Source organism: Bactrocera dorsalis, chromosome 5, assembly GCF_023373825.1.
Source record: "Bactrocera dorsalis isolate Fly_Bdor chromosome 5, ASM2337382v1, whole genome shotgun sequence".
Taxonomy (NCBI): domain Eukaryota; kingdom Metazoa; phylum Arthropoda; class Insecta; order Diptera; family Tephritidae; genus Bactrocera; species Bactrocera dorsalis.
The window spans coordinates 60,913,270-60,925,875 of record NC_064307.1 but is presented as its reverse complement, the minus strand read 5'-3'; the positions used below and the strand labels follow the sequence as shown (position 1 = coordinate 60,925,875).

At 36.0% G+C, this 12,606-nt stretch overlaps 1 protein-coding gene across 1 annotated transcript; it reads right to left on the bottom strand.

Moving 5' to 3' along the window:
* Positions 1-8,320: 8,320 nt before the first annotated feature.
* LOC105222124 (transmembrane protease serine 4) lies at positions 8,321-11,930 on the bottom strand. Its single transcript, XM_049459390.1, has 6 exons — positions 11,672-11,930; positions 11,419-11,528; positions 10,114-11,351; positions 9,298-9,482; positions 9,078-9,179; positions 8,321-8,988 (listed from the first exon to the last, which is right to left on the bottom strand). Exons 1-6 carry the CDS (start codon positions 11,733-11,735, stop codon positions 8,666-8,668), a joined length of 2,022 nt encoding a protein of 673 aa, XP_049315347.1. The 5' UTR covers positions 11,736-11,930; the 3' UTR covers positions 8,321-8,665.
* Between the last annotated feature and the right edge of the window lie 676 nt (positions 11,931-12,606).

Here is a 12,606-nt window from a genome sequence, read left to right as displayed (position 1 = left end):
GCATGTGGCAATAGCGATTTTTGCATATTACTTTACACATATGAGCCGACGTATAAAGTTGTATGCGATAATAAAATCTTATGTTTATTTGAGGCTTACAGGCGTCACAATTTGACAAACAGTGATGCGTCTGTGGTGCATGCCTCTATGTTTACGGTTATACACACGCATATTCGTGCCACACATGCTTATCGTCGTATGCGTTTAATTTTCTATTTAACGCGTTTGGAAATTTCAGTATTTCCGAAATTTAAACTTTGCGCCACACCCACTCCTTATTGCGTAATGTGCAACATGCAACCCCGCTGTTCATATACATGCCACAATATTCACTTTTAAATTTAAATATGAGTTCCTTTATGTTCTGCCATTTCGAGCTTGAGCAGCAACAGCAGGTTTTATTATTTTTAATGCACGCGTTGCCACTGAGTTTTGTTTTAATCACTTTTTTGGTTTTGATGATTTGGTTGTAAATATTTAATACCGACACATTGGAATTTCTTATATGCCACATGCGTTTTAAATGGTGGCACATATGTGAGCATATTATTTTTTAATGTTTGCTAGTAATATTTCAATAAAGCGGAGCTTAGTAGTCGTAGGATATAAACTTTTAGCTACGGAGCTCTGTTAGTTCATGCTGAGATAATTTTTGAGGACCTAATATCATTTAAAATAAAGCTTCTTCTCTAGGAAGTCACTGCCTGTAGCTATCGTATAAAAAGGTGAGCTTCAGTTGATTTTACTAAAATGTAGCATACACTAAAACTAAAGAGTGATTCAAGTAGAAGTATATTTTTCTACAGCCATCATGCATGAGTGGTGTCAAGCTGTCATATTATTTTTGTGCAGTATTGTTAAGCATTTCATTATGTACAGAAGAAACGAACGAAAATTCGCGTTCTGTAAAAATGTGACTCGCGCGCTCGCCCTACTTATGGTCCCCATAATCGGCCTACTGAGTGTACTATTCGTAACAAGATCACCCATCTAGAGACATAGCATTCAATATTGGATAATACTCGACTCGGACTGACTATGGAAAACGCGGCGCATTTTACGTCTAGATATTAAATTGAAAGCCCCTAAAATCTAGCTTGTGAAAAAACTATAACCGCTCGACCTTCTCAAGCGGCATCGCTTTGCCCTATGGGCTCTTAAAAAGTTCCAAGAAGATCCAACGGTTTCGAGCCAAATTTTCTTCAGAAATGAAGCCCATTTCTAGCTCAACGGGTTTGTTAACAAGCAAAGTTACCGCATTTGGGACGAAGAGCAACCTGTAGGGATTCAATAGCTGCCATTTTATCCAGAAAAAACAACGCTTTGTTGTTGTGTGTAGGCCGGTGGAATCATCGATTCATATTTTTCCAATAATTATGCCGGTGGGAACATAACCATCAATGGCTATCGTTATCGCTCCTTTACAACCAACTATTTGATACCTGAAATTGAAGATCGTGATCTCGACGAGATTTGGTTTCAACAAGAAGGCTACGCTTCCGACACATCGCATCAATCAATGGGTTTATTGAGAGAACACTTTGGTGAGTAAATAATTTCAAGTTTTACCCTGTCAATTGACCACCAAGATTGTGTGATATCACACCCTTAGAGGTTTTTCTGTGAGGATACGTAAAGTCTAAAGTCTATGCAGACAATCTCGTTTGGATTCAATTCTTGGAGCAAAACATCACGCGTGCCATTCGCCTGTTAATAGTCGAAATGCTCATACGAGTCATTGAAAATTTTAATCAACTAATGAGCCATCCGAGACGTAACCGCGGCCAACATTTGAAAGAGATAACCTTCAAAAAATAAATTCCAAAGAATGACAGTTTAGCAAACACTTAGGCTCTGTATTGAAATTGAAAACAAATGGGCGCGAATAGGTAAAGCAAAATGTTTTCTTGCGAAAACTGCTCTGAGGAGGCTCACAAAGTCACATAGTTCACTCAAAACTATTTCTAAGCAGCTTCGTTAAAAGAAAATCTCCTTTATATTTGCTGATCTTTGAACCTGGTACTCTGATCAGACTGTTGTTTTCTTATTTGTTTCTCCTTATTGGATACCATGGTAATAAATGAAGAATTCCACACCACAACAGCGTTCTGTTTTATTCCTTAAGAAGTTTCCGCTTCAAAAGAATCAATTAACGTGCTGAGTTCATTGTGGTAGTCTTTTATGCCGGAAATTACTAGAGACTTTTGATTTCTCTAACTTAATATGAATCATCTAAGTCCTAAACGGGTTCTTAGCTCTTTATGTACCAATCTGTACAGCTCATCGAACTATCAATTTTAGTGGCCTATTTATATCAAGAAGATAACCTGATAGTTAGTGTCCTAGGCTCTGAGATTTTTAATTGTTCTGGGAAAACTTCGACCTGCTCGGCACAATACATTCCGTCTTTTATTGGTGAGATTAAGCTGTTACAAATTTGTACCGATATATTGCCCTTCATAAGATGTTGTCCTATTTCCGTAATGGCATATGTTACAACTTCTAAAACTCAATGTATAGGATATATAGTTTTATTCATCCACATATTAAATTGTATGTCTATTTCTTATTATATTATAATTTATTAAACCTTTTGTGGCAAGTAAATGGGTGAAATGAATTGTTAGCCAACATTCGAAACCATAAATCATCGCCCACTAACGCTAGCAAATAAGCGAAGATGACACGCAGCTTTAAGCGGTGTAAATACATTGTGACTAAGTAGAAGTCAAGCTAGTGGTGGATCTACACTATCAAACCCCAATAAAATTAGATATTTTAATTCAAGTGCAAACGAATATACAAAGTACTTAGCATCAATATTAAAAATAAGCTGGAAGGAAACCACTAGAAGATATTCTGGATTCGAAAATGAGTAAGAGCCAAACAACTTTAAAGGCATGAGATTATAGATCCGTAAATACGTGTAGGTGTGATGATAGTTTGTGAAGTGTAAGTAGTTAGGGCATTACATGACGTAAGTAATATTATCGCCAATAGCTCCGTTAACGTCTTGTGTATACATGCGGATTCCCAATAAAGTTATGTTCTATTTTGATAATCTAACCGACTTTGTCTGCGAATTCTCGAACCTTTCTTCTTGTGCTGCTTTCTTTAATGAAGGACAATATTGGTATGTGAATATGTTAGAGCAGCAAAAGACTCGACCGTAGTAGTGTCTAAACTTAAGGTGCTCCATAAAATCATCTGCACTATTTCTGCTGATTTCTTCATTTACACCTCCTGATTTCAGTTGTGCTGTCAACGGTATTCCGCCTCTGAGAAAACAGTACCGCTTAAAATGTTGGGAAAGCGAATGTTGAAACAACCAAAATATATAAAACATCGCTCGTTCTTGTTAGTCCTGACCACTTTTTATTCTGCGTTTTCCCTTTTTTATCTTTTACACAATAGTTTTTGATGACAACAGAAAATTTGAGTGCAACACACCGTGATTAATAGCCTCGCAACAAGCTGACAAATTTTCATGAATTTTTTATTAAATCGAAATATTCCAACTAAACCACGACATAACAGAGTATGAACATGTATGCACATATGTAGACACTTATAGGTATACTATGAAGAAGTACCACAAATCATATACATTCGTACATACAAGTATATTCATACAACACATATGTTATTCTACGTTGGCAACTCTAGCTCTCTGTTTCCCTGTATGAAAACATAAATGTCTGTGTGTATTTCCGTTTCCGCACAACAAAAAACCTTTAAAATATGAAATTCCGGAAAACTTTTAGTCCACATTCGACGACTGTGACTTAACTTGTTGATTTATGACCTGGCATGTCGTGTGGCATGTTGCTGCTTGCCACATTTGCCACTCTTCGCTTATAGAGTACACTACTACCACTATTGCTGCGGACTTCTCCTGCATTCTGCTCGGTTTAGTCATTGTTGTTCGAGTCTGTTATTGTCAAGACTGTTCTATGTTTTTTTTTTATTTTTGAATACACTTAACGGTGCATTCGACCACATACATATTTATAAATACTTGAATTTAGCTGAGATTATGCAATCACTTCGAGCTGCTCTTGTTAGTGTACCGTTATACCTTGTCCTGTAACATGTATCCTATAACATTCAGGAAGCAAGTATTGCTAAGCAGTGGTAGCTGCCAGTTTTTGGCACTTACATGTACACATGTTTTCGTTTCTCTTGTATTTGGCTCATACAAATCTGTTCAACTTTTCGCAAACCGGAAGGATGTTGAACGCTTGCAACAATATGTTGTTATTGAGATTTTGGAATAAACTGTGTTTAGTAAAGGCTTAGAAATTTAGCAATTTGCATAAAATGAGCAGTGTAAAGTTAAAAAAAATAACTCTTAACCACGGACTGTATAATAGTACAGGGATCTGCACTCAAGTACAATGGACACTAATTTTCTCGAATTCGGTTCAGCATAAAGCTCTTAGCATCTCTGCTTAGTAGAACTAGTTTGACTTCGCATCTGAGGGTTTATCAATAACAACAATCAAAACTACCGAGTTAGCAAAAACGAAACCGATAATTTTATGAACACAAAACTCCTTCTCAGAATTATTAACAAATCTGATTGATCTGTACTTTGTTAATTTAGATTAAACATTAAGCCTTTAACTCAAGTTTATATGACAATGTACTTATATTTCCCGTCCGTCATCCGTCTGCAACTGGCGGATTCATCAGCATGCGTGGTGCACTAAGATCTACCTCAACGATGGCTCTTAAGGCTATCTTGCACATAGTAACCGTAGACATCGTAGGAAGGTATAATATATGGCTGCGACAGTTGCTATGAGACTCAGAGAATCTGAGTTTTTAAAAGAGCACACTAGGATATCCACACACTTTGACTTCATACCGGATCACTTGGATCATGGAATCTCCAATTAGAAATCTGGCGGCTCCTTCTCTGATCATGCACTGGCGAGGGAATTGTAGGTGGGAAGACGCCATGGAACAAAAGGGGCAGTGGGCTTCTTTACGTATGAAGAAAAGCTTGGTGGGAAGGTTGGTGGAAGGATTTACTGTCACTCTTACTCCATCAACTCCATTTTCAGCTTCTTGACTATTGTTGTGTCTTCCAAGCCAACAGTGCGTTCAGGCTTGGTCAAGGAGTGCTTAATCTCGCTATCAATAGTATCGAATGTCTTTGTGATAAAACTGGTATGGGTGCAAGGACAGAGCGGAATCGCATGAAAATATAAAGCTGATGAGCTAGCACGAAAAGACACACTAGAACCGCTATCGGTAGAACGGGAGTGGTTGCGAAAGCTTGGCATGCGCTGTAGCCAAAGCGTTTTGGCCCAAGGTCGATCGATCGCAAAAGATCTAGTGACCTCTTTTCCCTCAGTAAGTTTAGCCTTTCCCTAGTTGTGAGGCTTTTGACAAGCCATTGCCCTACTGGCGTTCATGTTGTAAGGTTGGGAATCTTACCAGACGTCATCTGCAGAAGCTGTATGTAGAAACAACCCTTGACTGTCCCGCATTTGGGAGGTCAAATTTAAATACTTGAAAGCGCATATCCTTAGACATCGCACCAAACTGGAGAGAGTGGAAATTACACGCCAGAGCAAATATTATGTTGGCTAATAAGCGTTTTACTAATTTATAAGTTCGACCTAAGAATTCTTCTTTTCTACATATGATTTCACAAAGTACTACATAAAGCAGTCTACGTGGGATCACTCTAGATCAGCCATCTCACCTTACTTAATCTAACCTAACTTATTGGCTATTTGGATAACAATAACCATGAGAACAAAAGCATCGATTCGATTCCCTTCGTCAATTGTTAGCTTTAGAACTGGTTGAGACGGATGTAATATGCGAACTATTAGTACGGAATGTAAAACTATGGAATCTAACTAAACTTAGAAAAAGATTTGCAATTCACAGTTTAACTGGTTATTGAAAAACGCAATCGCTTAGAATTTTAGATTGTTTGTGTAGGGGTAGACATCTAAAACTTCGTGGATCTGCACAACCTCTAACTCACCACTAGTTTTCTCGGCAGGATCCCAAGCCCTCACTAATTCTCGCATAAAAACTATATTAACATATGTTTCCATGTCAATACACCACTACATGATACCCCGCAGTAAATAATTTCCCAGCCCAAGTTAGAATGGGTTTTGCGAATACACAATGTAAAAGCAAAAAAAAAACATATTGAATAAATGCATTTTAAATTTATTTATTTATTATGACACTTACTACACATAGGCGAGCACTAGGAAAAAATTCGCACACTTAGCTTGCTCTTACGTATATTTTTCGCATGCAACGCGTGTGTGACGCGTGTAACTATAGCGTAACGCGGCCAAAAGCGAACACAAAATGCAAATTTACCGCTGGAGAGGGTAGAACAGCTGCTCGGCTGCCAACGCTTTGTCATATAATTAAAATAAATATGCAATATTTTAATTTATGTGTAAATTCAATTTAAAACACTTTTAACACACGCATACATACATACAAAAATGAGTTATGGGCTGCCACTTGAGAAGGCGCGCAATATTGCTTTCAAATGAGCTGTCAAATGAGGCTTAAAATGTTTATGCAACACGCTTTCTTCATACACGTACATACACACAAATTAATTCTAGGTTTTCGGTAACATTTCTCATTTTTTTACACACACATTGATGCCCATGAACATTCATTTAAGGTGTCTCCACTCACCTTTCTCGCAACACCATTTAGCCGTCTCAAATTTCACTTTCACTTTGCCACATTTTCACCCAAAAATTGTACGCATATGTTGTAAATTCGTTAACAACAAGATAAATATGCCTATCACATAGCTAACTGTGGCAAGAAGGCAGGCAAAAAATCACCCCTCTGCAATTGTGGGCCCGCTCATATATGGTACTGTTTGCCTGTTGCAATAAATTATTTTTGTTTGCCATATCAATTAAATTGCATTATCATTTACCACGAAAGTACCCCAAAAAGCCGGCGCTAGAGTCGGTCTCTTGTTACTCTGTTGGCAGTCAGTGCATAAATTAGCGCTTAAATTACGCCCATTTGTGCAACAAATTTGTGAGGATTTTTATTTACACTTTTACAAAAAAAAATCAAAATTTTTATATAATTGAGCGGGGCGTGAGTTAAGTCAGCATCTATTATCGCCTTTAGAAAGTGACAAAGATATAATTTAATTTTAATTTATTACCAAAACTCTGCTGCCAAAAAGGAAAATAGATGTGTCAAGGGTAAATGCTGTTCAACAGCTGATTTCGTTTGAAGTGAAAGTAACGAAGGGTTCTATGCAAGGGATTTGGAAAGTAAATATCAGAAATTTGGTGTATATTTCAAGTCTCGTCGAGTTAATGGAGTCAGGTAGAACTTTCTTCAGTCCTCTTTAGTTCGGCTAGATTTTATACCATTTTACCAATTTAATCATGAGTTCTAAATAAGAAATTATCTATAGACTTCTGTTTCAGGTTTCCTGACTATCATGTCAATTCTTGTGTCATTAAGTTAGCTGTAGATTTATAGTACTTCTCTGGGTTGTAGCTTTCTTAGAAATGTGACTATCCTCTAAGATAGCAGGCCGGCACTACTAGCTTTGAACACATGGTTAGAGAGCAGTATCTAACCTCACTATCAATGGTATCGAGTTACTTTGCGAAAAGACTAGTATGCGTGGCAGACCATAGTCAACCGCAAAGTTGACGAACGGGAAAAAAAGCACCCTAGCTCCGCTTACGGTAGAGTAAAAACTGGCCGGTGGTCCGCTCTCTTTGCACGTTCTATTACTGGATAGCTGTGCTTCGCGGGAGTTTGGCCAGCGCGGGCCACCATCAGTTCTTGTATAGTCCTGAATCTTTTACATCAAAGTCAATAGCAAGAAGTTCAGTGAGCTCTTTGCCTTCAGTTAGACCAGCCTCTCCCTAGTTATGAGAGTTCTAACTAGTAATTGTCTCAACGACGTCCACGCTGTAAAAATTTTACCCGATGCCAGCTGTAGAAGCTGTTTGAACGTAGACAAGGTAGAAACATCTCAACACTTCCTTATTGATTGTCCCGCTTTCGCGAGATCAAGGGTTGGGAGCTCACACTTTCAGATATCCATGAGTTCTATTTCATTTCTCAGTGAAGAACTACATACAAGTCCAAGTGCAATCCACATCTTGAGGAGCAGCCATCGAACGCAGCCTGATCTAACCTACAAAAAAAAACATTTTCATGCTTTTGAAAAGCAATAAGTGTTTCCAAATAATTTCCTTTTCAGTTAGTGTGAACAACTCTTATTTTCTTTCTTTTTCATAGCTCTGATCCTTAAAAGCATTCTGTCTAAAATCGCTTTGCACCAGTCTAATAATTTATTTTCGTTAAGAAGTTATAAAGTTAGTTTATATAGAACAAAGAAAAAGTATATTTTTAAATTTAAATGAGTAAAGTTAATCAATTTTGGAACTGAAGTGTAGCGAAATCGAAAATCGTAATATTACGATTCACTTTTCTTTCGAGGATAGAAAAAATTATAGCAAATTTTTAATACAATACCCAAAACTTGGGTCAATTAAACTTTAGAAGTGTCAAAGTAGTTCTTCCTTAATTATTTATAAGTCATAATATTAACACCTCAATATACGATTTTTTTCTTCAGTTTTATAACTATAATTTTTAACTAATCCGTATTTCTCCATCACTCATCCTCGCCAATAACTTTCGTAATCCAATCCATTGAATCGGCCACACTCTCTACATAATAAGCCGAAATAACACCATCAACAGCGCCGCATTTATCCATGCCGAACGGCACAACGCCGATTTGTGTAAAAAATTGAGTGTTATCGTTCACCAGCCATACAATGGGACCACCGTTATCTCCGCTGCAAGTACTGGGCTCCTCATGGCGTGTGGTTAAGCAAAGTTTGGATTGATGCACGCGCTGTTCTGGTAGAGCTTGTTGGCAAACTCGTGACCTACTGCGATTAATAGCGTGCTTCTTCAACACTTCGGTGGCACCTAAAGTGGGGTTAGGCAAATTATATAAAGTTTAGTTTTATAGCTTTAAAGAAGATATATTACAAATGCAAGCTGGAGCTGGAACTCACCTGTTTTGTTCAAACCCCAACCGGATATTGTGAGAGGCGTATTATCATAGGGCACATTGAAGTGTTCAACTTTTGTAGGTAAGCAAATCGTTTTGATATTTTCTGAAAAATATATAATTTAATGCTTGAAATAATTCTTGTAATTTCAAAAAAAATTTTTTTATAAATTATATTGAATTCTTTTAAATATTTTTTAGCAATCGCTATAAGTTCTACTTACTAGTCATATCAACTCTCGCTTTTAATTTTATTAGTGCAATATCCTTGACACCCGTTTCCGGTTTATAATCCGGGTGGTTTACTGAATTGGCTATTTTATAATCCTTATAAATAGAACATAAGTTTCGCACGCAGTCCTTGTTCGATTTGGTTGATATCTTATATTCACCTAAGCGTACGCCGATTCTAAAATTTGTACAGTTAGGGAAAATTAAAAATCTATTGTCATAATATTTAAGTGAAGGGATGTAATCATTTTAAATGAAATGGAATGAATGAAAGTGAAATTTGAGATATGATCGAATGGATAGACATATTGTTGAGATAAAATCAGTATGTAATCACGTGAAAAATATTTTAAAAGATAGTGGAAAAATGTAGGTAAAATAGAAGCGATTCACTTTAAACGAAAGAATTGAACGAAAAGTTATAGATAATATGGATTATGGCTAAGTGAAATGAAATTTCGGGAACAAATAAGTGAAATTGAAATGAAAAATGATCGAATGTAATAAAATTCATGAAATCGACAGTGAAATTGAAAAACGTGAGCGAAATGAAATAAGTTGATAAGTTGACTCATGGTGCTTAAAATGTAGAAAAAACTAAAACCGGTAAACTCTAAAGTGAAGATGCACTGGGAAAGGTTACAAGTTCCAGTTAATGCAAATAGTATAATATGAAATGCAATAATATTCGATTGCTGAAACGTGCAAGCAGATCATTCCAAACGAAAACAAAATGAAATTCAATAATAAAAATATAAAAAAAATAATAATAACATTTATATAATATTTTTTATAAATTCTCTACTCACAATGTTTTCCGAATGCAACTTGCTGCCGTCAGCACCCAACGTTCGGTGATCAGCGAGCCAGCACACGAAAAATTTGGAGTTCTACTCCCGCTTTCATAACGCAACAAAGCCAACCAGGGGAATTCAAGTAAATGCGCCTCAGCATTGCTCTCCGACGGATCACTTTCAATATGTACAAAACCACACTTTTGCGAGTTTAATTTATACAAACCCAATTGGTTTAAATTGCTCATGACACTAGAAGTATTCGTTGTAACTTCTTCGATTATTACATCCACTGTTGACGTTTCAACGTCAATTTGTGGTGTAACAACGTCTTGCTGTTGGTATTGGTTGTATTTATTACCGAAAGCTAATCCTAAACGTCTATAGAACTCCTCATTGAAAACTGGTACTGCTTCTGTAGTAGTCGTGGTTATTGGTTTTGGCGTAGTTTGAGTAGCACTTTCGGTGACGACGGCAGTTGTAGATGGATATACTGGTTGTAATCGAATATCTGGAACTTTCACTAAATCATTTACTGTGTTCACTTGACTGCCTGAAATAGCTATTGATGGATGAAATGGATGCTTTGGAATTCCTGGCACAGCTATTGGTGGAAATACTTGTTCACCATTTCCCCATAGTTCATTTATGTTTGGATTTTCTTGAAACTCTGGCATATAGGTAGGGTTCGAATTCAAAATGGCATTAAAGGCCGGGTTGTGTAGTTTTGGAATTTCTGGATACACTTGAAACCCTGGAACAGCTGTTGGAAAAAATATTTGATCATCATTATCCCATGGTGCATTTACTTGTTTATTTGGATTTTCGTGAACTTCTGGTTCATAGGTAGGGTTCGAATTCAAAATGGCATTAAAGGCCGGGTTGTGTTGTTGTGGAATTTCTGGATACACTTGAAACCCTGGAACAGCTGTTGGAAAAAATATTTGATCATCATTACCCCATGGTGCCTTTATATTTGGATTTTCTTGAACCTCTGGTTCATAGGTAGGGTTCAAATTCCAATTGCCATTAGATAGTCGTGGTATTTGTACATTTTCGACAGCTGGTAAAAATGCTGTATTGTCGAATTGAGGTTGACTGCGATCTTGCGCAGGTTCGTCCCAAATTGCACGAATCTGTTCATCCGTTAAAGGAGGATTTTCACGATTGGGCTTGAGTTCTGACTTGTAGTTATTTACATTATTAATATGTGGCGGCGTTATAAGATTATTAGGACAACAATAAGTATTTGCCTTAAAAAATGTAATTGAATTTTCTTATTAATCGTATATTATATAAAATTAATTCAAAATAATCTACCTCACAAGCATCATTTTGGAATATTACTCTATGGTGTAATTCCTTGCAATCAGCGTATGGTCTGCAAATACCTTCCGTATCAGCAGAGTATATACATGCGTTTTGTGCAACTGAAAATTTGAAAATAAAAGAATTCAAAATTTCTATCTTAAACTATGAATTATTAAAATTATTAAATTCCTTAAAATAACGTATCAGCGAGCAATAGGTTCGAAACCCTGCTAATTTGTATTTAAAACAGAAAAAAACTCACCTGTAATAACGAGTAGCTGGTATGAGAGTATGCTAAAGAGCATACCACATCGAAGAATACCCATCACCAGAAGATGTTGGTGATTAAATTTTACACAATTATTTAATGGAAATTATTTGTATATACATATGTTATATATACCTATATTTTATACGAAATATATACTCAAATACATTCATAAATGAAACACAATGAAATTTGCGAGTTTTGCTGCGCTTACAACTTAATCACAGAGCCACTGCGAGAATACTGAAAGATTCAATTCGAATTCGAAGCTTAAGAAAACAATGGACTGAACGCTGATAAGTATATGCCGGCTTCCAAGTAAACATAAATATCGTTGTACGTAATAATAATTCAGAATGCTGATATATATTTATATATAGTATTATAGTATATACAAATATATATTGTCTTATCAAATTGTGGTTACTCGGAATTTCCCATAAAAAATTGTTTGAAAACACATTAAGGTGGGATTATAAATATATAATATTGAACAAATTTTGAATTCAACCTTTCCTGAGAAGAACTTGAACCTGAGGGGTGCTGATAAGGTGTAATAAGATTTTTGTGAAAAAATGCAATAAATAATTATTTATTTTATATTATTTATTTTATAACTTTTACAAATAAGGGAGATACAACCGATAAGGTAAAATACAAAAAGACACATATATGTATGAATAGTTTGTAAAGTAATAAAGTGCAATGTATAACACCTGTAGTTAAAAGAATGTGAGCATTTCAGAACGGAGAAGAAATTTGTTAATTCTAGCATCAAAGCGACACTGCGAATATATATATACATATATTTCTGTGAAATCATATAAAATGATACAGAAACTAATTGAAAAATTTGTAGTTAATATTATCGATCCTAACAATCTCTGTACTTTTATACAGCCCTAAGCATCAATGACTCATACAACATA

What these genes read in the sequence shown, in the direction of transcription:
- LOC105222124 (XM_049459390.1), bottom strand. Translation starts at nt 11,735, where the DNA reads ATGGGTATTCTTCGATGTGGTATGCTCTTTAGCATACTCTCATACCAG. An exon ending in TCCAAAATGATGCTTGTGAG is followed by an intron (nt 11,352 to 11,418) that starts GTAGATTATTTT and finishes ACATTTTTTAAG; the next exon opens with GCAAATACTTATTGTTGTCC. An exon ending in AGTTGCATTCGGAAAACATT is followed by an intron (nt 9,483 to 10,113) that starts GTGAGTAGAGAA and finishes TACAAATTTTAG; the next exon opens with AATCGGCGTACGCTTAGGTG.